Raw genomic sequence first — 27,081 nt, forward strand, 5'->3', positions numbered from 1 at the left:
ATACACAGAGGGGTGAAGAAACTATGCTCAGCAGAGCTCACAAATGGTGGAACTATCTCAATACATAGTACCTAACAGCTCATTCTGGGGACTCCTTCAATTCCTTCCAAGACCCAACAAAAACTTGGTCCCCACACAGTCCCTAATGGATTTTTGTCTAGTTGTATTTTTATCTTTCCCAACTTTGAGCTTAGATCAACCTATCTTATGAAGAAAGCTAGCTATGACCACAAGGAGTTAGGAAATCAGAGCATGAGTAAACAAGCAGCCAACTTTAATCTGCACAGAAAAAAAATGATGTGAAGGCAGAGCTGGTGATGATGAGGACTTGAGGTCCCCCTTGACGGGCTTGCTTTGAGCTGGGACTGACAAATCTCTAACCTGTTCTGTACATCGGTTGTCAGTGAGGCCAAGGGGAATCACATAAGCTTTCACAGCTCTGCAAATGCAAGTTCAAGCTATGGTGGGTCAAACAGACCATCCCAGGATCCAAAGGACAACACGTGGCCTCCTGCAGCGGGGGCCAGAGACACGATAAAACCACATAACAATTCAACCCAGTATACCTTGCACATTTAAAATATCATTGTAATTTTTTTTCTTAAACCTGATATTGTGCCAAGCAAGAAAATAAGCCTAGGTAATGTGCACTGGTATTTTGTATTTCATTGTGCACATTATAATTGCTTGTAACCAAATATCAAGCATCTTTTCTAGATAGGTAAAATGGGAAAGGCTCTGAGAAGGTTCCAAACCCTCACGGTCAATTCAAATGGTACCATGCGTATTGTGCCTTCCTCAGAAATTTCTTTACCAGATAGGTTTGATTTCAATTGAATTACGAAGGCAGACTTGAAGGTGAAAATTTCCAAGGGGCAAGCAGAGAGGTTTAGGTGTGTGAGACCTTGTTTTTAGTTTAGTTTTAGTTTTTGCTTTTGGCACCATCTGAAAGTCTTCCTGTTTGACACCAGCTGATGGCAATTTTGCATGGGTCCAGGGCAAGGTCTAGCATATAATAAGAGCTTATACTTAATAAATATGTAAACATAATCAACTGTTTCCCAGAACCATTTTCAGAGAATAGTGAGTTACAGCGGGCAGCACTGTGTTCCCCAGGGCAAGCAAAGCAAGACCCAGGTTCTTGGACAGGTTGGAATGAGGTAGAAGTTTCAGAGACAACAGAAGCAGCTGAGGGTGGAATGGGGTCTGAACAGAGACATTGGCCCCATCATGTCAGCTCCTGCACAGCTAACCAGCTTTGTCCTCTTGACCTTCCAGCCTTGGGTGTGGCAGCACCACATCCACCCTGAGAAGGAGTTCATGGAGCTCCTCATGGTCGATAGACCCTGATGAAATATATCTCTGCCAAACCAACTTTTACAGCAGTCACAGGTCAGCTGTCACAGGCCCTGGAAATAGCTTGCAGGAGTTCTAGAAACAGCCCTGCCACTACCGAACTATGTGACCTTAAGAAAGTCACCTTAAACCCCTCATCTCTCCTCTCTACCTCAGTAATGATTTAAGAAGACCAAAAGGGGCATCATGACTATCATTATGAAGAGTCTAAATTTCTAAAGGTTTGCTTCATTCCTTAAAAATGATCTTATGTCTTGGAGTAAACATTTTCCCAAAAGAAATATCTCTCCAGTTCTCTAAGTTTCAGTTCTTAGTGAAGACAATTCTAATAGCAGAGAGGGATTTGATGTTACAGGAAATTTTCAAAAACTACATCTGCTTAGAAGAGTACAGAGAAGTGGACTTTTTAAATTGGGCTTCTTGCCTGCATGGGGTTCTCTGATTTGTCTTAACGAGAAGGTCAAGGCTGTAGGCAGGTGGGGGACAACCACAGTTGCTCGCAGCAAACAGCCCTGCAAGAACCGTGAGTGTGGCAAAGTCTGAGAAGCTAAGCACAGGACACCCACAGCATCTCTGACAAACCTTGACCCTGAATCTCTGGGCAGCCCCCAAAGAACTTGAACACCATATCCATAGCTCTGATTCCAATGGAGTCCCCTGAGAAAGCAGCCACAGAATCAGGTTGTTTTTGTAACCCTGGCCAAATCTAGAAACTTCCACCATGGGCTCAGACTGGCAGGAACTCTTTTAGAGTGAGAAAGTCTAGACTTGGGGACACGTGAGGAGCTCTCACTTCCCGGCTGCCAGCGTCTCCTCTTTACCCCAAGTCCCGGCAGGTGCTAATGTGAGGAGTCAGGCAAGTTTTGTTAACCGCTAGCTCTTTCTCAAATCAGGGTTCTGAGTCTATGAACCTATCTGCAAGATGTCATACAGTGTTCTTCTGCCTCCAAATATGAACCCACATCCAGAAGCACTGGGCACTTCCTGGATACCAGACGAGAGGCAATGTTGAGTACCAAAAGCAGCTCTGAACTTGGAACCAGGAGACCTGAGTTTGAGCCCAGCTCCACCATCGGTCTTGGTGCAAGACACCAACCCGCTTTCCTGATTAACATGATGTCATTTTTTTTTCCAGCAAAATAAAGGGATAGAAACACTGTCAGCCCTTTCTTAAAGAGATGTTGTGAAGATCAAAGATAAGGTAAATGTGAAAACATGTTGTCATCTCTAAGTTACCAGGTGTGAAACACTGTTACTTATTCTATAAGACAAATTATATACCAGGCCTCATTCCCCTCACCTTCTTCAAGGTGCAATTTTTCATTCACTCAGCTCACAGAATGATGGCTAAACGTCCATATTCTGGCTTAAGAGGACTCCACCACCTCTCCCTGCAGCCTCGCCCCATCTAGAGTGAGATGACTAAACAGCCCACAAACTGCTCTTGTGGGCCCAAAGAGTTGTTTTTAATTACTAGTTTCTAAATGACTGAAGAATTAGCTTAGGCATTGGAAATCATTTAAACATTAGAACTATCTGACATGAGAGAACATAGGTTTAAAAAGTCATGTTGGAAGTTATTGCTAAGCCACTTGGCATTTTCACTAGGAATTTTGGAAAGACTAGGGGTTCTGATTAATACAAGATCATAGGAAATGATTCTGCTACTTTGTTTCTCAAATAACGTGGCACTTCCTTTTCCTAACCTTAAACTGACCCCTTTTATAATGTAATAAAATATTAATCAGGACCACTCTCACCAGACTCATCAGAGTTTGTCTAGTGATGAAGAGCCTTAGCCTTTACATGATATGTGCGTTGAATAAATGATCTAATGTTTTTGAAAAAATATAAAGGTGAGCACTAGACGGGGAGAAACATGAAGCATATCTTCCAAGTCTCTTATTTAGAATTTTTTAAGGAAATAGCAATTTCAGACACACTCTCTAATCTGGTGTTGAAATATGTTGGCTCCTTTATTCCTAGGATGTTCTCAATGAAAGGCCACATTGTGATCTTGTTTTAAGTGCTTTCTTTTGGCTGCCATGGAGTTCATGAAGTTTCCAAGCTTACAATCTGAGAGCTCAATGTACACCAATGGTGCCTCAGGCAGGGCTTGGTGCAACGTGCTTCAAAGCACTGTTCCCCAGACCACCAGCATCAGAATGTTCAGGAGAGCTAGTCAAAATGCCACTGCCAGGGAGTCCAGTTTGATGGGTCAGGGGTGGGCCTAGGAATCAACATTTTTAACAAGTAAGCCACTTGATTCTGACAAACTCAAAAATTTGAGAAACTTCTAAACTACTGGTTTCTCTCAATCACATCTCTTCACATTAGCAGAATTAGTACATGATATTTACTCTGGAGATTTCTGAAAGGAAAAGCCCATCTTTGAGGGATTGACCTAGAATTTTTAACTATATTATGCACTTCAAATTTTTTAGCATATTTTACTGATTCTAAGACATACATCTTCACACATTAAAATGATTGAAGTTGGGATACAGCCATTACGATGTAATTATCATTGCTTACATATGCACATCAGAACGTGCAGGATGAGTGCCAGTCACTTGGAAAAGAATCTCAAAGACAAATAGTGGAGCTAGTTGTTAAGAAATGCTGCATTACTAATCATCTCTGTGGCCCAGGGGCCTATAATCTATCAAAAAGATATGACATTGACTTGTGATTCAGAAGGACCAGATATGAATGTGGAGTCATTTAGGAATATTCTAACCAATTTACTGAATTTATATTTTTTCCTCCTATGAATGTTCAAAAGTTCTAAATGATAGAAATCTATGTCCAAAAAAGCCTACAAGAGTACTTTCAATAAGTATAAATAAAAATACTAGTGATAAAAATGTACTGGAAGAATTTCACAAATTCTTCTAATTGGAAGAATTTTTTTCTTTCTCAATGGTATATAAAATAATGGCACATAATATACTGATAAAATTTTAGATTTAATAAAATACAGTATTTGTCTAAATAAAAATAGACCTGCTTTTATTTTTATTGATCCACCATCAATAGTTTACTTAGCAGCAGAATGAAGTGTTTCATCAGTCTTTAATCTTCCACTAGAACCTTATATGATGAAATCGAAGCCCCAGCTCTTGCAAGCTGCCTGATAAACATCATCCTAACCTGATCAGGTATTTCAGGGTTCGATATATGTGCTGTAAAGCCCAAGTTTAATATCCCACTCTCAGTTCAAAAGTGCACGCGTGTGCGCATGCGCGCGCACACACACACACACACACACACACACACACACACACACACAGCTTACATTTCTAACAGTGGATCATGAGCCTGTGTACACATCACCACTTCCAGACAGCACGCTGAGCCTGTCTCCTTTGTAAATATATTTAGGAAGTCGTCACTGAATAAAACACCAAACAATGTCTCCAAGAATGAAAGGAATCCAATGTACTTTGGGCTTTCAGCATTCAAAGTGTTCTCAAGATCAAAATTTTAACCTTCATGTGGTCTAGTCTAGGAAGGACCAAGAGTCTAACAAATGGATAATTTTGGAGCATTGACCCACGCTGGGTTTTTTTTAGCATTAATGCCTTCATTTTATAAATTTAAATAATGGGACTTCAAATAAGGTCACGAATGATCACCTTTTAAGCATCCCACATCCAGACAAGAGCTTATACTGAAAGCAAGAAAATGTAGGGTATCTGATCCTACCAGGGAATATCTGGCAGGCACTGTTGAAGGGACCTGAGAGGAACCAGTTAGTAAAACTGTTGAGAAAGGGAAAACACATGTTGCACGCTTGCCTTGATAAGCTCTTCCTAGTTGGTTAAAACACAAGCACACAGACACACATGCGCACACACACACCTCATAAACGCAACAGCAGCAGCAACAAAAACAGTTAGGGGTTCACTCTGTCAAACAATCCTACGTGGTGAGCTTTCAAAACTGTTCACCTGCAATTGGAAAGCCACAGAAACCTGCTGTAGGAAGACAGGCTTCTCCTTTGAGGGGTGGATACATCATCAGAGTGCTTCACATTCAGTTAGGAGCGTTCAAAACCTCAAAACGCAAAGTACAGCTTCCCTCCACATACAGTCCCACTGCCAGGGCAACTAGAATAAACAGGTAATCAAAGACCTTTAGTACCTGAAAAGAGGAGAAAGGGGTTGAAGCAATAAATGTGACCCCAGAAAGTGTCTCAAGACCTAAATACACCAGAGCTTAGAGCTAGAGAAAGTCTGAATTAAGAAGTGTTTCCGGGTAAGTTGTTTATTCAACTGCCAAAGAAGTCAGAGTTAAGAAACAGTTAATAACTTGGGGTTTTATACTTTATTTTTAACTAAATATTTTTTTAAACTTCTGTTTTTAATCTTGACCTGTTGTAATTATACAACACTAGTATTTACAGTTGAGTAAGTATTTCTCGTCATTGAAAACAAAAATGACCAGATTGGGGCTTCCCTGGTGGCGCAGTGGTTGAGAGTCCGCCTGCCGATGCAGGGGACACGGGTTCGTGCCCCGGTCCGGGAGGATCCCACATGCCGCGGAGCGGCTGGGCCCGTGAGCCATGGCCGCTGAGCCTGCGCGTCCGGAGCCTGTGCTCCGCAACGGGAGAGGCCACAACAGTGAGAGGCTCGCGTACCACAAAAAAAAAAAAAAAAAAATGACCAGATTGTAGGCAAATGCGTCCACAGTTGATGACAAATGTGACCTGGGCTGAGTCTGCTCCCCCTCTTTTCTCCATCCATCAAAACACTTCACCCCTCAAGGCAGAAATGTCAGGGTTTGTATGATGCCCCCGCTGAGCTCCTCCAGGCCAGAATGGACCCCTCACCCAACATCGCATCTCGGCACTCCGAACACAATTCTTGACGTGCAGGGGGCCCTCTAGTTCCGGTGAGCAGGAACCATTTTATGATCATTGTCGTGATCTTCACGATGATTCCCTCAGGTCCTGAACATCCAAGGGGCTCGAGAAATGGCATAGGCTCTAAAAAGAAATAAGCAAACTTCAGGGACAGCCTCACAAATTCCAACCCTCACGTAACAGTGACTGAGACAGCCGTCCCCAGCCCCCAGCATCCTCCCACCCTGCCGAGTTCTCAGGCAGCCGTGGTTGCAGGCATGCTCTTTTCACTTCACCCTCTTCTGAAGTTAAAACGCTAGAAACAGCTCCAGCATTACATCACGAGCACAGTAGTGCGAAAGAGTTTATCAGATCACTTTCCTTTCTGCCCCCACCAACCCCTCCTGCTGCACGCCTACCACTCCCCGTGACTCCTAGCTCCACTGTTAGGAATTAAAGGGAGGTAGAAGCAGCAGATTTATTTCGCTATATAGAGCAGTGCCTAAAAAAGTATGATTTGGGGTCAGATCACTTGAATTTGAATCCTTGAATTTGAGTCCACAACTTTTTAACAGAGCAAACTGAGCACATTTGAAATCTCTAAGTCTTGATTTCCCCAGATGCAAACACACATGAGAATACCTACTTCCTAGGGTTAAACTGACACACCCAGCCAGCGCATGGTAAGTAGTGAGCTCTCAAAATATACTCAGCAGCAATGGCTCCTGAGCTTGCATTTCCCTGGGGCCCTTTACCTTGCCCGCACCTCTGTGAGTCGTCCTTTCATTAAAGTCTCTTCATTTGAATCACTTGGGTCAGATTCTATTCCCTGACAGAACCTGATTGAAACAGGTATCTTTCAGCAATAACATCCTGTGATTCTAACACTTGTAGCCCAAGCAGACGCTTTGTTGAAACAACATCCTGAAAGAAGTACATTGTGGGCATCAGAATTATGACTTGCAACTCAGGTGGGTTTTGTTCTGCCCCATGAGTAAGTAACCCTACCTGGCTATTTCTTTACCTTTAGACTTTAGGCTATAAAAGGATGTATCTCATTATATCAAGTTTACTAAACAGTTACCTTTAAAAGCATATATAATATATATATATATATATATATGAACATATATATACATACTAAAATAGTATTACTGGTAAGAGTTCAGGTAAAAACTTTGTGTTCGCTAATGAACTGGATAAAACAGAATAATCCCTGTTGGAGACTTGTCTGAATTGTCCCTTGTCTCTTACTTGCACTGTCCACATTCTGATGACCCTTCTGTGTACGTTCCATGTTGATTTTGTTTTGCGTCCAGGGCTTGGTTCACGGTCTGTAAAGCGAATTTCAGCAGGGACTAATCCTTCACTGCTAAATTGCTATGGAGTCTTGGCTTCGCTCTGACACACTTGGCAAAATGCTGGCTGCCTACTTCTTTTATTCCTTGTTTTCCCATCGGAAGAGTAACCTTTATTTAATAAGCTTAAAATATAGCTCAAGATGCCAACTATTGCCAATGGTTATTATTACTACTTTAAAACTTGAGAATGAAGAGACTTTACCCAGGAAATGATTTTTAAATAAAATACAGGTTTACCATATGTTGGTTTTTGACCCAGAGATGTTACATCAATTTTCCTGACCATTTTCCCCAAGAGGACTGGCCACTTGGATGCACACAATCTTTCTCATCACCCGTCTCTTCTCTCTCTGTATCTCTTCTGACACTTTCACAGAACAACAACGTGAGAATAAAAGCCTGAAGAATGAACAGTGAACAGTGTTCTTGATGTCTGGGATGGAAAGCTGATAGGTCTACTAGGAGAGTTTTCCTTCTTCCCTGAACTATGAATTATTAAAAGTCTCCTCATCATATAGAACACCTTGCACTTTGATTTAGATCCCACAACAAGCATCCTTGACTTTGGTTTGGGTCGGTTTCTTTGCATGCTGTCAGCTGGGGCTGCAACCTGCTGGCTTGGATCCTGTCACTTTTCTAAGACTTCTGAATGTATGAGACTTTGTTCTTACAGCAGGTGTCTGAGAGTAACACAAGGGAAGCACCACTTAGAGAAGGACCTTCTTTCCTAACACCAGGCTACCCCACTGCCCAGCTTCCTATACCCTTGGTACATAGGACCTGGAAATGGCTTGTGTGTGTGTGTGTGTGTGTGTGTTGGTGCCATCTGTGAACCAGAAGCCCACGCTGTTCCTGGAGCCCTCACCCTTTGTGTTCTTTGCTCCTTCATAGGGATATTTAAGTGAGTAAAGCACTCTCTGATTGAAGTCCAAACTTTAAAATATTTCTCTTGCCACTTCCCACACGAATATTTCTCTTCCCACTTACCCACATGGGCAGAAATACATGTGCCTTAGCATTTGTAGTGTGACTGTTTTAAACATCCCCCTGGCAGCAGCAGTGCCTTAGCATTTGTAGTGTGACTGTTTTAAACATCCCCCTGGCAGCAGCAGTTCAGGAACTTCTGGCTTTTCAATTACCCAACAATATGCAAAAAAAAAAAAAAAAAAAAAAGTCATTCCTGGAGCCAGCCTGTTATGTACCCAGAGTAGGTGATGCCTATGTGATGTGACTTAATCAGAACAAGGAATATTCTCTACCCAAACTGTCTCCATCCCTGAATCCATACCTGACAGTTCATCATTAGAGATGCTTCTTCTGAATATTTAGAGGTTTTTAAAAAATTATTTAAGAAACATTAAATAAAATGAGAATACACTGTAAAGTAGCAACACCTTAAAATATTCTTGAGCTATGAGATGTTGGTGGGTATTTGCTGACAATAAATGCTTGCAGATAAGGACTGTTAAGAGAAGTAGGAATTCTGAGAGTGGAGATGAAAGAGTCCCCACGGTCAGTTTTACCTGCTTCAGAATGTGGTCTTGACCAGTTCTGATAATTCTGGTTTTTGCCAAATTTTAGGAAGCATAGAGAGAACCAAAAGACACATTTTCAAACTTCATTTTGTTTATTAAGGGAGAAATGAGCAGAAGAGGATTTTGAAACATATTCTTTCCTGTTGACACATGTTCAAAGAATGTCTAGAGGAAATACTAAATTAAAAGACAGACTGATTCAACTACTGGCATCATATTACTTACAATGAAATATGGTTGCTATCTTGAATATGAGGAAAAAGAAAGAGAAGCTTCCCAATGTTATAATTTTGTTGATGGAGACAATGAAAACCTTAATTTAAAATCTATTTTATGTTTATGTTTTGATTTTATCATTGTGAATTCCCTTGGAGACATTTACTCAAAATGGTTCTATTATATTCCTCTTTCCTGATACTACTGGTGTGAAGAGTACGGGAGGTGGGAGGAGGGTGCAAAAGCTTTAATATTTCAAATATAGAATTAACAACTATAAGTGTTCACCTATGAATATTCCTCCTTATAAATCAAATTTTGAATCTTCCTCCTAGAGAGTCAGGAAAGGTAGAAGATGGGTAATGAGGTCTAAAATCTTGACTAAACACATTATTTGGCATACCCCACTGTCCATCCTTTTACTCACTCAGCAAATCTACGGAATGTGCAGTGCAATCTGTGGGGAACTGAACAGGATATTAAGGTAGAAATTTACTTCTGCCCATTCCCACCTTGCTAATGGAACCCCTATTTTTTCAAGTCTCTATTCTTCATCAAAGATGATCCAAATCCCAGCTTGGGAGATGTGTCTAAGCCAGTCCGATGGAAAGTCCCTTGGTTTGGGGAAGGCATGTGATCTTGTTCTGTCTAAATACATGTGGGAGTGGAGAGGTGTCATCATACTTCTAGAAAAGATGTGAGATCGTAAAATACACTTACAGGAAGAGCTGTGTCCTTTAACCTTGTAGAAGCCACATGTGACACCTGGGACCATGAGGTTAGTGAACATGAGGACCGAGGATGCACACCTGAGTCCTGATAGTAACACTGAGCCACTGGATTCATCAGCCCTGGTGCCCCGCTACCCCTGAGCTTCTTGTCACATGAGAAAGTGAATGTCCTTGTTGTTTAAATCCCTCTGGGTTGAGTTTTCTATTACTCACAGCTGAAAGCATTCCTTGCAGGTACAAAGTGCATAAACACAGTCCTCAAGAAGTTGACAATCTCGGAGATGAATAGACTGAATAAAATAAACACCATAATAACATGTATGAAGATGTTAACTATTACTTCTAAGGGTTCCTCTTGCTTTGGGAAGAGGGAACAAGCACCTCCACCTGCAATGATTAGGAGATACTTCATGGAGAAGGTGGCACCCCCTATAGCACTTGAATAATAAGGTAAGTGCTTGGATGGCCTAGAGGTGGTGAATAGAAAATAATCTATTCCCTCTTGAGAGTAAGGAGGCTAGAGAGTAGAAGAAAAAGTTGTTGGAGCAATATTATGAAGAGAGGTCAAGGTGGAAAATCGGAAACTGTACACAGGTTTCCCACCATGAGGTCTAAGGAATCCATGTCCCTTGATATGCTCTGTGAAAATAAATGTTCTTTAGTCCAACAAGTCTGAGACACTGAGCATACTATATCCCTACGTATCCTCTGGGATATTAACAATACACATTAGCATTTAAAGGCTCTGAGAAGTCCTGAAGACTAGAGCTACATTTAACTTTGTTTAATTGCTTTGGGACAGGCTGGGCTTAAGAGAATAGAAGAGACTCATAGAGAGAATTTGGAGAACAGAAAAAGGATGTGGCAGTAAAGAGACAAATAGTGATTGAAGCGGTAAAAAATGTCAGAACAGAGAGTATGACAGGAGTCAGGGGCAGAGGATGCTTCAAGGAAAAACTCGTCAGCAGAAAGAAAAGATGCAGATAAATCAACAAGAATGAGTATTGAGAACAGCCCACAAGTTTCACTGATAGCGTGTTTTAGCAGTGAGAAATGAAAACAATTTGTTGGGATGACAAGAGAGCAAGAAATTGATTATGAAAGAGAGAACTCTGATTAGGAAAGGAAAGGAAGGATAAACTGAGGGTCAAACATGTTCAAGTGAATATCTTTCATGAATAGATAGGTCTGTGTGCTTGCATACAAAATTAATGTAGAGATGGATGGATGGATAGATGGATGGATGGATGGATGGCTGGATGGATGGATGGATATTGAAGGATTGAGCTAGTGGAGATGTAGAAATTTAAATTGCTTTATAAAGAAATAAAGACCTGGGAGATGAGGAGAAGAATAGAGGTGTCCCTCTGTGGAGGTGTTCGCTTGGCCAGGAAGAAAAGATGAGTAGTTAAATAAAAAGAGTGTTCACCTTCAATGTCTGAAGTAGAAGGTGAAGTAATGGAGGGAAAGGGGGGCTTGGGAAAGATAGAGTCTGGAAAGGCTATTGTGGCCAGTGATCTAGAGAATGAAGGAGATAAGTGAGAGGATTTCTAGAGTACAGTGAACTCTCTACTCTTGAGCTGGTGGGCTAGCCCACTAGGGTACTGTGATTTTCTGCAGCAGAATTCTTTAACCTAGAATCTGAGAAAGCAAACAGGAAGGGAGATGTATGGTTGGGCAGTTCCACAGTAGAAGGTTAAGGAGGCATGATACCTGGAGTTAATAGGTGGGCCTTGTTTGGGTTTTTTTGTTTGTTCGTTTGTTTTGGCCACGCCCTGAGGCATGAGGGATCTTAGTTCTGCAACCAGGGATCAAACCCGTGCCCCCTGCAGTGGAAGTACAGAGTCCTAACCACTGGACCGCCAGGGAATTCCAGATAGGTGGGCCTTGTTAACATGACCATCTTGTTCAGACTGAAAAGAGGTCAGATGCGTCCAGAAGAAAGCTAGTGGACGTGGGTAAATTGCAAGAAGGCCAATGATCTGAAATTCTGGTGAGAAGAGAAAATATGTGCTTTGGATTTTGGAGAGAAGTAGAGAAGAATTAAGGAAGTTGTGAAAGGAAAGAGGATTTACAGAGTTCAAGATCTAAAAGAAAAAAGCACGATCATTACGTTGTTGCCAAAACCCATTCACTGACTTGTCAACCAACAATGTGAATGTAGTAGATTATACTTTGGTTGATTTATATCTTCTCAGCTTGGTGGTCTTTTTATCAGCACTTGCTATAGTTTTGCCATTAGTGCATCAAACTTTTACTTACTAAGACTTGCAAAAATGTGAAATGTGCTTTATTTTCTATCCTAAAATCATCAATATTTTTTAAAAATATTATGTATATGCTAGGTTCCTTAAAAGGAAATTTAACTAAAGCATTATTTTGTTTATACTTATACTGATTTGTTCATTATCAAGCTCATTTATTATTACTCCTATTTTCTTTGATGTAGTTGTAAGAGCTCTTCACATACTAAAGATATTATCTTTGGGGGGAATGTTTTATCATACGTCTTTGGATATTGCCTCTGGTGTTTTTTGCCTTACAAAAGTCAAAGTTTTATATACTCTTATGTATTGGTTTCCTTTATGTCTTCCTCTCTCAAACATTGCTTTTAACCTACAATTTCATTTAATGTTTATAATGGTTTCACTTTTTTCATAGAAAATCTTTGATCCACCTGGAATTTATTTGTGATAAAGAGTACGATAGAGATTTAGGTATCAGTGGATGTGGGGCAGGGGAATGTGCAAATGTGTGTATGTGTATGTGTGTGTGTGTGTTGTTTGGTTAATCATTCGCCTTTGGGAAAAGTATTTCTATCACACTTAGAACTGTGTGACAATTTCTACTTGAATTCATTGTAAGTGAAAAATTAAGGACTACTGAATCAATTGATTTATTGAGTTCCAGCTTGGCTACAGCATTTACTGTGTTTCCCTTATGAATGAATCTGACCATCCTCTCTGAAATAACTACTAGTTTTCCTGCTTTATTTTATGAAACCAAGCTGATTCATTTAAACAACTTAATTGCTTTCAATGTGATAAGATTATTCCTTTTAACAGATGTGTTTCTATTGTAAAAAAAAGATGATATATTTGGCTTGGGACACATCACAGTATCTGAGATGTTCAACTATAAATGGAAGTGTTTCATTGTAAGGCCTCCCATCCTCCATTGATTGTTTTCTTCTTTCCTCTGCAGTATTTATTTATTTCCTTCCTTTCCCTTCCTGCTTCCACATTTCTTCTGGTTTCTATCACCAAGTTCTTTCCCTGACATCTTTCCCTTGACTACATATGGACCCCAGTTTTCTTCCCAAAGCCCCACCAGGTTCATGCAAGTCCTCAATTCCTCTGTGCAAGGCCAGTGGCCCTACAAGTCTGCTGCTGGGAGAGAGATCAGGGCTACAAACCTTCCTTTGGCAGTCATCCCTGTTGAAAGGATTTTCACATGTGTAAATCTTTTAGGACAAACACTGCAGACAGTGTGAGTGATTATGTCCAGTGACATCACAGGACCACACCATGTGGGACTTTCCCTCCCATAACATTTCAACTCAGTGAAAATGAACATCAAAAGCCACCCTGAAGAAGAAAAGAAAAAGAAGAGCTGTCATAAAAGGGCAGCTTGAGGCCTGGAGAAAAAGCTGAGATTAGGACAGTATCTGGCCAGGCAGCCAGCTCCAGGTTTACTGGAAAATTCCCATCTGCCAGATTCTCAAGCTGTTTTCATGTGGTTATTCCTTATGCCAAGATACCGTCCATACTTACCCATTGTACCTCTCATCCACTGCAGTTATTTCATAGTTGACTTGGAGAGGAGTAAAGGAGGAGGAGGTTAAAGGACTATTGTGTTACTTAACTCAATAGTGCTGAGTAGGAAACATACTAATATTTAATAAAGGAAGATAATCAATACGCAAAATATGTTCTGATTAAAAGGCAGAGAAATATAAAACAAATTTCCCTCCATCCTACTTTAATCACCATCATCATTCCACCAAAGGGAGATCATGGAGCAGTTCTCTGAAGTATTTACAATGAAGTAGCTTAGGAAAAGACAGGGCTCCTTATGCTCCAACACAGCTTATCCAGTTTCTCTACACTGAGATTAAGTCCAAAGCTTCAGGTATGAGTCAAGGAATACTTCGTTTTCCTTTGCAGCTGTTCTCAAGCTCATCCATTTGGTGGAATCTCATGGAAGGAATGGCTGTAATCTGAAGTAGGATTTGTCTTCTGGGCACCTTTGGACATAATGTCATCATACAGCACCCCAATAACCCTCCCTACTCCAATTTTCAAAACTGCCATAGTTTCATCATAATTCTTAGCAGATGCGTTTAGCTAAGTCATTACTGGACAGAAACCAAGGCCCAGAGGGTGGTGGTCATAAAGGAAGGACCCAGTAGAATTCTGCCAAATCTTGATCTCAAGTGCCTGGTGCAGGACAGCCATGGGAGTCTTGGAAACCTTGGTGTTGGAAAACTTTCCAAAGGAGGTCAAAAGGGAAGAAATGGGAAGGGCTTGAAATAGACATGCTTTGCATTTGTGTCTACAGAGCAGTACTCAAACTACCCATGGGGTAGACCAGGTATGTTTTGAAATTTTGTTTGTTTGTTCATTTGTTTGGTTTTTGTTTCAATTCATCGTGGACTGATACTTTTATACAATGAAACACAGATGAGTAGGAAAATTAAATTGAGAATTTAAAAAGGCATACAAAATGCATGCCTTATTTTATGATTAGGTTGGACAGACATTAAATTACATTTCATTAAATAAAGTAAATTAGTACAGAGTCATGATAAATGACTGTAACAGCCTCTAAACTCTGTCTCTCAACTTCTGTCCTCATCTTGCCCTAGATGGGTAATAAACAGGTCACACACCGGCACAGGTCTGGTAGCCATCCTTTGAGTGACAAGGCTTTAGAGGGCGTGGCTAATGAATGTGATGGAAGCCCAAAGGAGAGAACCACATGTGGCCTTTGGAGCTTCCAGACAACTGCTCTGTATGGGTCTCTCGAAACACAGAAGGGTCGAGAGAGAGTAGGGATGGAGGAAAACAAAAACCCGGAGCTCAAAATCAGCATCGCCAAGAACAGCTAATAGGGACAGCTGAACACAACACAGCAAAGGAGAACCTCAAGGCCCCTGACCTGTGAACCGGTCCCGCTCGGAGCACCGCCTCACACTTGCTCAGCCCAGCACAGCTGCTACAAAATTCATCCAAAGCAAACACGGCTCTCCCCGCAGCAGACTCAACAGAACAAAAATCGACACCAAGAAATAAATTAGATGGTGGAGCTCATCATGTTACACAGCTCACTGTTCTCAAATCCAGGATCCTGAATGTTATAACAAATGATGCTATTAACCCCCGCATCAGTTTAAAGCCCAAACCAAATAACTCCTTACTATAAACCAACATGATTCTCAGAATTTTCCAGGACAGCTACAGGAAAGAGTTATGAGACCGTCCGGAAAAAAAAGCCAAAAATTCTAAAGAAAAAAAAAAATCCTCCCAATTGAATTAAATCTCACCATGTCTAATTGCAGTGTATATGGCTAAATCCTTTTTCCCTCTGCACAGCCAGCTTGCCTCTTAGAGCATCTAAGCCCCAGAACTTGTCAAAGTAGGGCAGGCATGTGGTCAGGTTGAAAGCCACATGGACCCTGGAGCCAGCACCTAAGGGTTTAAGAACTGATCTGCCACCTGCTAGGTCAGTAATCTCCAGCAAGTCTTTATCCACAAAACAAGACTAATGACAGCCACCTCCCAGGAAATAGAGTTGAAAATGCCTAGCAATTTGTAAAAATCTATGTGGATATTAGTCCTTACTACACAGAAGTAAGCAGCTGAGAGATTTTTTAACCATGCCCCCCTGCCACCCCGGCAAAAATGAAGCTTTGTCTTTCACACAGTTCATTTCTTCCTCACAGCTCAAATCACTTCCAAATGTCACACATTATCTTTCTTATGTTCCCAACGTCACTGCAATACAGTGGGGAGCTGGCATCATCAAGCCCACTTTACAGCTTGCAGAAGTGGCACATGAGGAGTCCATCAAGGCACACCAACAGTGACAACAATGACTTGCAAAGTAACGAGGACCTTTGGCTGGAAATAACAAATCTGCTTTAAGTTTGTGGCTTTTCTTAATCCGGCTCCTCCTTGTCTCACCCACAGGTCTATGAGACAGGAAGTCACTACTCTGCATTGGTTTTGTTAATTCTTCTTATTTACCATGCAGGAGAGCTTTACTGTTGCTGAATCCTGGTAGAGTGCAAACAGGATACTTCTCAAATTCTGTGCTCCGGTGGTATATTTATTAACATACAAGTTATTTCAGATCAGGCAAATGATTTGGTCCAGCTTGTATGCTGTGTAACCTTAGGCAAATTACGTAGCCTCTCTGAACCTATTTCTTCAGTTGTAACATAAAAATGGTAGTTTGTCCTGCCTTTCTCACAGACATAAGACATGAAAACATATAAATGATCATGTAAAGAGAATTTTGGAAATAATTTAAGACACATTAAATTATAATGTAGAATATACAAGTATAATATTGTTTTTTATTATTCCCACTGTCTTATGCTACAGAGCAATTTAGTAGGAGTCTTTCGCAATCTGCCAAGAAAAATAGCTCTGTATTTCAATTCTCCTTTATAAAAAAAAATAAAAGATAGGACACATATATCTTAGAAAAAGGAAAATAAGATCTGTTAATTCAAGGTAAATTTTGGTCAGTGTTTCTGCAAAGTGTTTGGGGTCATGCATGGTGCCTGACTTGTCTATCCATACTCATTTTATAACATTTGCACTATTGATCAGCACCCAGCACAAACAGAATCTCATAGAATCTTAAGTCGAATACCTTTCGTAGTGAAGGAGAAAGTACAGTAGAAAGCCTGGCAATGTGTTTCATCTGTTCCTGGGGAGAGTGACAAAGTGCAGTCCTTGATTTTTAAAAGATATTATTATTAAGGCCCTGGATAAACACATGGTCATTTTCAATTAAAAATGAGTAAAAGAGACACTCAGAATTAGAAATATGTTGCCAATATTCCCGTTTAATAACATTGTTAAATTTTCCAAAACTGTAATGAAAATTTAACCAAATTTGGTCAAATTTAGAGAAAATGGCATGACTACGAATAAATTTGCTACAAAACATATGGGTTTCTCTGGATGATGTTCAGGCTTTAGCTAAGCCTTATTGTAAAGCAGCCGTGATTTGTGAAAGGTTCCACGTCTCTCTACATAATAAATCTATGTCCAAATGAAAAATAGAGAGAAACTAAATATGATAGACATCATTTTCTGCCAGGAAAAATAGTAAGTATTACTTTAGAGCAATGAACATCTTTGAACTTCATTAAGTTCTTATGGCTTGCATATTTTTTATTCTCCCACCATTTATAACATGAATACTTATACAGATATTGAAAATGGTTAACTACAGAAATGAGTACTTTATGGCACACATACCTTGCTCTAAAAAGTGCTAAAAGCACAATTCCGAAACTCCCCAAACTGATATATACCTTTAATCTTAGGTGTGAAAAACTTTACCTCTAGAACACTTGTGGTGAGAAAGTTAAATTTGCAAAATCGAAACTCAGTCTTCACCCTCTTCTTCCTTCACCAATACAGTCACAATATTTCATCTGGGCTTCTTAAATCTAAGCCATTGAAATGACTAAGTTTTCTTCTTCTTTTCTATGTTTCCTAATAGCCGGGACTTACATGACTCCAGAGTGTAAGTATCTCCTATACCTACCACATGTGGGAATTAAATGATTTTCTAGTGATTGTATTGTTACATTATAAATGAAAATAATTTTTACTTCCATGTAGCTCCCTCTAAACTGTAATGTATTATACAGTTGTTCATCAGTAAAATTATAATAACTATTAGGTGACTGAAAGATTTTTTTTAATCTTTGAAAAATTATATAATGACTGTCAAAAGAAGAATTACATGAAATAATCTGCTTAGATCTTTTGCATTAAATCTTTTGGTTTTCTTTTGGAGGTTTCAACATGGAGATCATCGGCGGGAGAGAAGTGTCGCCTCATTCCAGGCCATTTATGGCTTCTGTGCAGTATGGCGGCAATCACATTTGCGGGGGCGTGCTAATCCATCCACAGTGGGTGCTGACGGCGGCCCACTGCCACTATCGGTGAGTATTAGGCTTACTGTGTTTCCTCAAGTTGGCTAGAAAAGAAGCTCGCCTCTCCCAGGAGAGAATTTGATCTACCCTTAGCTTCTGTGATAACTGACCAACTGGTGGAGTTTATTTACCCTCTCACACATCCGCGATTCTGCCCCAAGTTCTCCTTTTCTGGGAGATCTAGGCAACCCAATAGACAAATTCAAGTCCTTCATGTAATGCCTGGGAACACAGCAACAGTTATGAAGCGGCAGTATTCCTGACTTGTTAGGGGAAATCAGACAACCTGAGTTTGCACCCCACTTTACAAATGGGAAATAATAATAGTAGTATATAACTGCTTCATGGGGTTTTGAGGATTAAATAGTATCTATTTAAATATTTTAGCATGCTTAGCACCTAGTGAGCTGCAAATAAGTTGCAGCTCTTATTACTGTTATACGTATGAGGAGCCTGCTTTGCTAATAGATTTTTGAGACCCCTTACCTTAACTCCTCTGCTCAATGCCCACCGCAAAGGTCTGAGGCCCACAGTTTGGGAATCACAGCTGTAAGGGGCAACAATCTAACTAGGTGAAAAAAAAAAAAAAGTATAGATGATTTACAAAGAAAAAGAGAGAGAGAGAGCTATTTTTTCTGGGATACGTAAAATGAAAGATTTTCTAAAGACGGACTATAACCTCTCATTCTATGATTCTCTTACTTCAGCTAAAAATGTCCAAAACCCTTCTTGGGATGCCGCTACCATCACAAAAGGAAAAGCAATAGAAAATTAACTTGGCGTTTGTTGTTTTGTTTGTTTGTTTCGGCTTGGGGGGTGATTTGTTTTTTGTTTTTTGTTTTTTGTTTTTTTTGCGGTGCGCGGGCCTCTCACTGCTGTGGCCTCTCCCGTTGCGGAGCACAGGCTCCGGATGCGCAGGCTCAGCGGCCGTGGCTCACGGGCCCAGCCGCTCTGCTGCATGTGGGATCTTCGCGGACCGGGGCACGAACCCGTGTCCCCTGCATCGGCAGGCGGACTCTCAACCACTGTGCCACCAGGGAAGCCCGGGGGCTGGTGTTTGTTTGTATGTTTCTTCCTTATGTTTCTTGCCTGAATAAGCTATGAAAAGATGGGGCCTTCTCCTTTTCTTACAAATATGACAGCACTTCACTTAAGAACCTCTTAGCCATAATCATTTACTCTCTAGGCATCAGTTATATCTAAATGGAACAACTGAATTGACTTGCTTCCCATATTTTGGGGATTTTGCTTGGTTGCTCCATTTTAATGAGACTGTTTGAACACAAATTAGAAATTCTGAAGCCTGCAAACTGTGAGAACTTCTGTTTTATTTCTAAATAGCAAGCCACTAATTTCCGATTTAACATGGCTACTTCATTTAAGCAGGGTTCTTGCTGTCACAGAAATCACCCTTGTGTCCTCATCAGTTCTGTCTTTTCTAGGGCACTTGTCCCCTGGGGACCAGCTAAGCAGAGGGTGACTATCAATAAATGTTCATTCAATTCAGAATATGCACATCTTCAAATATGCTTGTGGTTACACATTCAAATGGATTATAACCTCCCCAGACACAGAGCTTGATTTATTATAAATGCTGAACAAATGCTGGATAGAAAAAAGGAAATAAATTGGAGGGGAGGGGATTTTTTGGGTTTTGGTTGTTGCTAAGCTAAATGAACACTATGTGAAGTCCTTCACAAGCCATAAATTGCTATCCAAAGGTAAATAGTATTATTAAGTTGAATTTTAAATTTTGTCAAGTGAACTTGACTCAGTAGAAATAGATTCCCAAATTGAAAAATTGGGAAAAAGAGATCTTGGAATTAAAAAAAAAAAAAAAAAAACTATTGCTAAATATTATTTTAAATGGCTGTAGTTTAAAGAACTGCAGAATATGTGGATCAGATTTCCTCTACAGGACACTTGGGTGTAAAAATGTAGGCAGATTGGTGCTTAGAAAAACATTAAGCTTTGTGAAATCCAAAATATTTATGAAATAGTTCAATGGTGGCTTCCCACAAATGGACTCCCAAGTATCCTACGAGAAAAGCTTACTAACTCCAGACCCCTCTCTCAGCAAAATGGTGAAGGGGGCCAAATCTGGGGTGTTCCCTTCTCACTACCCATCCACACTAAGTTCCTCACTTAGTCTCTTGGCCCCTTTATTAGTTGCCATGCCAATTATAAAAGGAAACCAGTAAAAAATCCTCTTGTATAACATTTTCAGCATTTCAATTTATCAGAAGCAAAACTCTCACCAACTCTTGTCCACTGTCTTCCCTAGTCTCCTCCAATGCCTTCTCCCACTGAACACTCCCCCATCCTTTCACCTGCCTAGCCAGTGAATAGATGGAACCTCCTCGCTCCAACCCAGCCCCTTCCACATGGCCTCACTCCATCCCAAATCACTCAAGGCTCCCAAAGTAGAATGGTAACCAATCCAGACCCCAGGTTCAAACAAAAGAAGCTTTAATCCCCCCTGCATTTGCATCCCAGAGCCTCCGCTTAATATTGGTGGGACTATCTCAAGTTCGTCAATTTATCTGATCATCAATTCCCTCAACTGCAAAATGGGGATAATCATAATACCTCCTTCACAGGGCTGTTGTGAGGTTTAAATGAGGGAAAATATGTAAAATGCTTAGCACAAAACCTGGCACACTACAGTAACCTAATAAATGTCATCTAATGTTATATTAATATCTGTACCTTCCATGGTAATCACTGAGGAACAAATATCATGGTCCAGTCGTGTTGATGGGATAAAACCATGACAGCCCATCTCTGACAGCCAGGTAGTTCCCTCCTCTCTTGGGCAAGAGAATTCCAAAAATAGGGACCCTACCTTCACTAACACACCCAGAGGAATGGGTCTAAGCAGAAACACTGCTCAGTGCCAAAGCAGAGTGGCAGAGGAAATAAGAGGCTTGAAGGGGCTTGGCACGGGGCTTATAGGGGTGCCATGCAGCCAGACACCTCCAGATGATTCTGACGCAGGTGGTCCAAAGACCACCTGTGGAGAAATACTGCGCTGTGCAAAAGAGACACTAGTATTGTCACTTCTCCTCGGTGGGAATTCATACCTGGATTTAGGTAAGGAGGTGGGATCCTAGAACTCAGGTAATTCCAGGTATCCTGTGGGCAGAAAAAAATTGACCTCTGTAGTACAGATTACAGTTGAAGTATATCTAGAAATGGAAAGTTCAGAAAATATTCATGGTCTGCTTGAGTTGTTTTTGGTATTCATATGTCCCAGTGGAGACAAAAATAACTAAAACACTTCAAAGCCATTAACAAATCAAGGAAATTGGTAAAAGATGAAGGAAAAACAGACATTTTCTCAGCACCCTTCCCCTACTCAGAATTCATCTTCCACATCCTGCATTTGTATCTCCCAGCCTTCCTGTGTTAGTTATTTATGGATGTATCCATCTTTTCTATTATATCAGTAATCCCAGGGATTTTATATCATCCTTCCCCTCCAAAGCTTTGGGTTTAGTGAGTACGCTGAATTTGGGTTTGAATCAATCCTGAGAAATCCAATCTACATCCTTTGAGAAATTTCATCCCCATCCTGATTTTGCAATAGACAAACTTTTCAACAAATAGAGCTGGAATTCCCAAAATAAACCAGAATAAACTCTTTTGGTAGAAACCAAAAAACGGTAATTCCCAGCAGTCACAGCCTTGCCATATGCAAACCCACCCCAGCATAGCCATATACTGGCTCCCCAAACCTAAAACAACCTCTTATTCCTTTTTCCGTATGTTTCTGTGCTCTTTTTAATTTTTATTAATCTTTATTCATATGTATATATGTGTGTTTATTGGGTATGTATGCTTTTATTGTAAACTGCCCTGACTCTTTTCCACATGACAATGAAATAGTTACATGTAAACAAATATAATTCTTTTTATCACCTTCCTTGTTCCAAAAAAGGATTTGAAGTCGTTTCCTGAGAACACACATTAAAATGGGATATTTCTGTAGTATGCAAATGGCTCCAAGGTGTTGTCAAGATCTCAAAAAAAAAATTTATATATTTCATAACTAGATGTAAATATAATTTTATTCAACATACAGTAAATCAGATCAACTGTTGAAATACTGGTACTAAAATTGTATATGACTAGAGATTTAAAAAAAAAAAAACTGTTGTTTCTTCATCTGACTCACCATTTTTATCCTCTAAATCTCCACAATGGAATTATCAATGACTAGTAACTCTAAAGTGTCTTAATTTCAAATGATTTTTCACCTTGAGGAAAGTTTTCCCTTCTTGTCTAAATCATCTTTCAAACTGAGGGGACAGAACATATGAGTATAGTTGAAAGCCATCTAATGGACCTTACTTCTCCATATTGCCCTGAGATGAGGTTTAGACATACCAGATTAGCAAGTGTAGAGTTGTGCCTTTTTACCTTTTAGTTATTAAAACACTTAACATTGGGAAGATGAAAAATTTCTGGATATTGATGGTGGTGGTGATGGATGAACAGCAATGTGAATGTATTTAATGCCTCAGAACCATTTAAAAACGGTTAAAGTTATAAATTTCATGTTATGTATATTTTACCTCAATAAAAAAAACTTAACAATGGTGGATATAAATCACAACCCACAAACTCGAGAAATATAAGTTCCTTTATTTTTATATAAATTAACACAACTTTATTGTAAACTTGATCTCAGTCACTTAGTATTTCACTCCTTTTTCCCCACAGTAGGGTACAAGTCCTGATATTCTTTTGCAAGGCTGGGGAATTGGAGTGGGATGGGTTTGGCCCTTGTTATCATCCATTCGTGATTGGGTCCACTGACACCTCTGTCACTCCACCTAATCCTACACAGGTTATCTTGGAGCTGGTCCTTATTCCTGTAGGTATATGGCCTCCTCCACCATTTCTACTCCTCACTGGAAGATTTGAGAATCATTCTGTGGTGTCTATTCTCTTTGCTTTTTTTAGGTTTGCCAAAGGCCAGTCTTCCAAAGTGGTTTTAGGAGCACACTCTCTCTCAAAGAATGAGGCCTCCAAACAAACATTTGAGATTAAAAGATTCATACGATTCCCAAGATTTACATCAGATCCTAAATCAAATGATATTATGCTGGTTGAGGTATGTAGCATTGCGTTCCTTCAGTTTCTCCAACATTCTTATACAGCACAGTTCAGTTGTTAAGTCATCTACACAAAAGGATGTTGTTGGCACTTTCCCCTTGTTCGAGGTGATTGTGACATATTTTATAAGGGCCCATTATACTCCATTTACTGCCTTGAGAGAAACAAGAAGTTATCACAGATGCATCTGGACTGTGTTTATACAAGTTAAAACAGCTCTGATGCTCGCATACGTGGGAGGAGAACACCCCAACAGGCCCAAGGATCCACGCTGCAAGCTTTTTCCCCAATGCTTTTCTCATTAGCAAATGAAAAATACAAGTCACTTATACAACAGAGCCAAGCAAGTGACTTCAGGGATATAGAAGTGAGTTACAACTTAGTCTAGACCATACTTAGTCTAGTCCAAACTTAGTCTAGACCATACTCAAGGGTCCTATCTAGCAGGAAATAGCCCAGCCCTCAAAGTCATGACCTATGGATGTTATTCCACAGCAAACCATCCAATGCGGAGCAAAGGCCAGTTTGCTAGAGACTGGGCAAAATTCCTGCTCTGTGTAAGCTCCCTCCCCAAGGATCACTGAGCTCTAAGGGAAATGAAGAGCATGTTCAGAAAAGCAACAACCACAAATGCAGCTGTGGGCTACCACCAAAGTAGATTCAAGAAGAGGGACGCCCTCCTAGCACAGAGGGACCACACATACATCACTCAGGCTAATAATACTACTGGGGACAAATGATAATTTATTCTCTTTTCAATCTGTCAGCTTCACACGGCCGCAAAACTCAACAAACATGTCCAACTGCTCCACCCAAGAGCCAAAAATGATATTAAAGCTGGAACAAAATGCCAGGTTATTGGCTGGGGAGCCACTGACCCAGAATTTTTAAGGCCCTCTGATACCCTGCGAGAAGTCACTGTTACTGTCATAAGTCGAAAAGTTTGCAACAGCCAAAGTTATTACAACCACGACCCTATTATAACTAAAAACATGGTATGTGCAGGAGATGCCAGAGGCCAGAAGGATTCCTGCCAGGTAAGAACCCCTCACTCAAACAGGCATTTCAGGCTGCTGAGCTACAGTCAGGCCCCACCTGCACACCCGCACCGAGGAGGAGAGGCGTGGAGAACATCGCATCACAACTCCAAAAAGGTGCTCTCCAATCCTGCACAGTGTTCTCTTTGCTTTTTCATCTACCAATGCAAATGAGTCATAAGTACTTGCACAACACGTAGTAAGCACTCATTAAGTGTTTGTTAATCAGGATAGTTAACTATATCTGATAACTTTTACTGAGGGGTATTACTGCCCTTAGAAAGCCTACCAACTCTGAGGTCAGTAGTGGTGATTAGAAGATAACTTCTCAACCCCCCACCATCACCACCTTTAAACTAATAGGTCTTCTAAAACTCAAATGCAAAAAGCTCAAATGTATATTATGTGTTTCTTAAATAATGTTGACTAACTGCTAACTGACTAAAAGGAACAACAGTCATGCTTTTCAAAATCTTCTGTTTCCTGAGATAGTAAAAAAAAAAATAGGTGATCATGTTTACAGGTGATGAAGGCTACCTAGCACAGATGGATTACTAATTTTTTTAAAAATACAATATAATATTCACATTATACTATATTAAGCATTATCAAGGGGAGAGTATGATGATGACAAAGATCATGTGTAACTGCGGTGCCCCAAGATCATCAACCCCCTCAGCCTCTATTTTCACAGCCAACCAAGCACAAAGTACTGCAGTTTTTGATGTGATTGGCAGCAGAGGCAAAGACTGCTCTTTAGATTTGAAAGCTAGCTCCTTATCTGAAAGGCCAGGCTTCCCGCTCTATCACCTTGTCACTTTCCTTGACAGAATTTTTGTTTATTGTTTTGTTGTCAGAGTGAGTCGTCAAGAATCAGTTCATTGAGCAAGTATTTACAAAGTGTTGGGTATGTGCAGAGCCCCACATTCAATCATATGATGATAGAAAAGAATAATAGAGAAGATAGAGTACCTGCCACCAAGACATTTACTTTAATACATTGCTCTTTTCTACCAGTCTCAATAGCAACTTGATTTCAAATCCATGAGCACCAAAATGGAATTCATAATTTTGAAAATTTCTTTTATTTCCGTGGGTTATTTCAAACTTTATGCCTACCCATTTCTTCATGAATAAAGTTCAGCAGTCACTGATTACCAAAGGATGTAAATATACATAGTCTTAGACAGAGACAGGGACATGGACAAAGAGAGGCAGACAGACAGATGGACAGAACCATGGTCCTGGATGGAGACAGAGACACAGAGAATCTATACTGCGTCAGGGGCTGTATCAGGCACTCTGCAGGACACAAAGAAACCAAGGACCCAGATAATAATCCTTTGAGTAACTAACAGCTGATGGTTGAAAAAGTTCAACAGCTACTTACCAAGTATCTGCCCGTTTTCTTCTTTCCAGGGTGACTCAGGGGGCCCCTTGATCTGCAAAGGTGCCTTCCACGCCCTAGTCTCTGGAGGTCATAAATGTGGTGATGCCAAGAAACCTGGAATCTACATCCTATTAACCTGGAAATACCAGGCTTGGATCAAAAGCATCTTGGCCCCATCTCATGCAAACTAAGACTACACATGATTTTCTTAACTCTACCAGTTGCTTGTTTTCGTTTTTGTTTCATAATATGTTCCACAGGCCAACTTATCTTCAGAGGTAGTTGAATGTAGCTAAAGTGGAGCACAGTTAGGGTCCACTCCTGACCCATTAGGACTGATTTTGTTAAGGAATCAAGTTCTTTTTCACATGTACCACTGATGTATTTCTACTCTGCTGATCTTATTCTGAATAAAATTTAGAAGACTATCTGCTTGTCTTGTATGGAAATAAGATACAGGGAACGATATATCCCCCGACTCCACGCGCTCTCCCCCAAAAGGGCAAAAAGGTGATTAAACAAGACAGTAATGGCATCACCTTTAACCAGGTTTATGTTGTGACTTCTGTTGGATCATCCTAAGCTGTATTTTTAAAATAAGAAACACTAAATTCAAACACCCTAACTCAAGTTAAGAAAAAATCATAAAAAAAAAGAAAAGAAAAAATCATCAAGGTTTATACAAATATTTAGATAGCACTTATTATTTTTTTATGTCACATTTTGTTCCAAACAGGATTTAAAGCAAAATACAAAAATACCTGCAATAAAACAAAATATGAAAATAAAAACAATTTTTCCTCAAAAAATTAATAAAAATACAATGTGATCCAGCAATTTCACTTCTGGATATTTGTCTGAAGAAAATGAAAACACTAACTCAAAAAGACATATGCACACCCCCATGTTCATGCAGAACTATTTACAATAGCCAAGATATAGAAAACAACTTAAGTGCCTATTGATGAATGATGAATAAAGAAACTGGTGTATACACACACACACACACACACAGGAATATTATTCAACCATAAAAAAGAATGAAATCTTGCCATTTGCAAAAAACGTAGATGGACCTCAAGGGCATTATGCTAAGTGAAATAAGTCAGACAGAGAAAGACAAATATCAAATGACCTCTCTTATATGTGGAGTCTTTAAAAAAAAAGAAAAAAGCTCTTAGATACAGAGAACAGATTAGATTGGTGGTTTCCAGAGGTGGGGGATGAGGAGTAAGAAAAATGGGTGAAGAGGGTCAAATGGTAAATAAATGAATAAATACATTTAATTAATTAAAATAAATAATAA

The 27,081-nt window shown here is 40.0% G+C and overlaps 1 protein-coding gene across 1 annotated transcript; it reads left to right on the plus strand.

Annotated features, from left to right (window-relative positions):
• Nucleotides 1-17,700: 17,700 nt before the first annotated feature.
• Nucleotides 17,701-26,146, plus strand: GZMK (granzyme K). Its single transcript, XM_082652442.1, has 5 exons — nt 17,701-17,812; nt 18,089-18,236; nt 23,196-23,346; nt 24,116-24,385; nt 25,805-26,146. Exons 1-5 carry the CDS (start codon nt 17,749-17,751, stop codon nt 25,964-25,966), a joined length of 795 nt encoding a protein of 264 aa, XP_082508568.1. The 5' UTR covers nt 17,701-17,748; the 3' UTR covers nt 25,967-26,146.
• Nucleotides 26,147-27,081: the final 935 nt, after the last annotated feature.

Source organism: Grampus griseus (genome assembly GCF_964374135.1).
Source record: "Grampus griseus genome assembly, chromosome: 3".
NCBI lineage: Eukaryota > Metazoa > Chordata > Mammalia > Artiodactyla > Delphinidae > Grampus > Grampus griseus.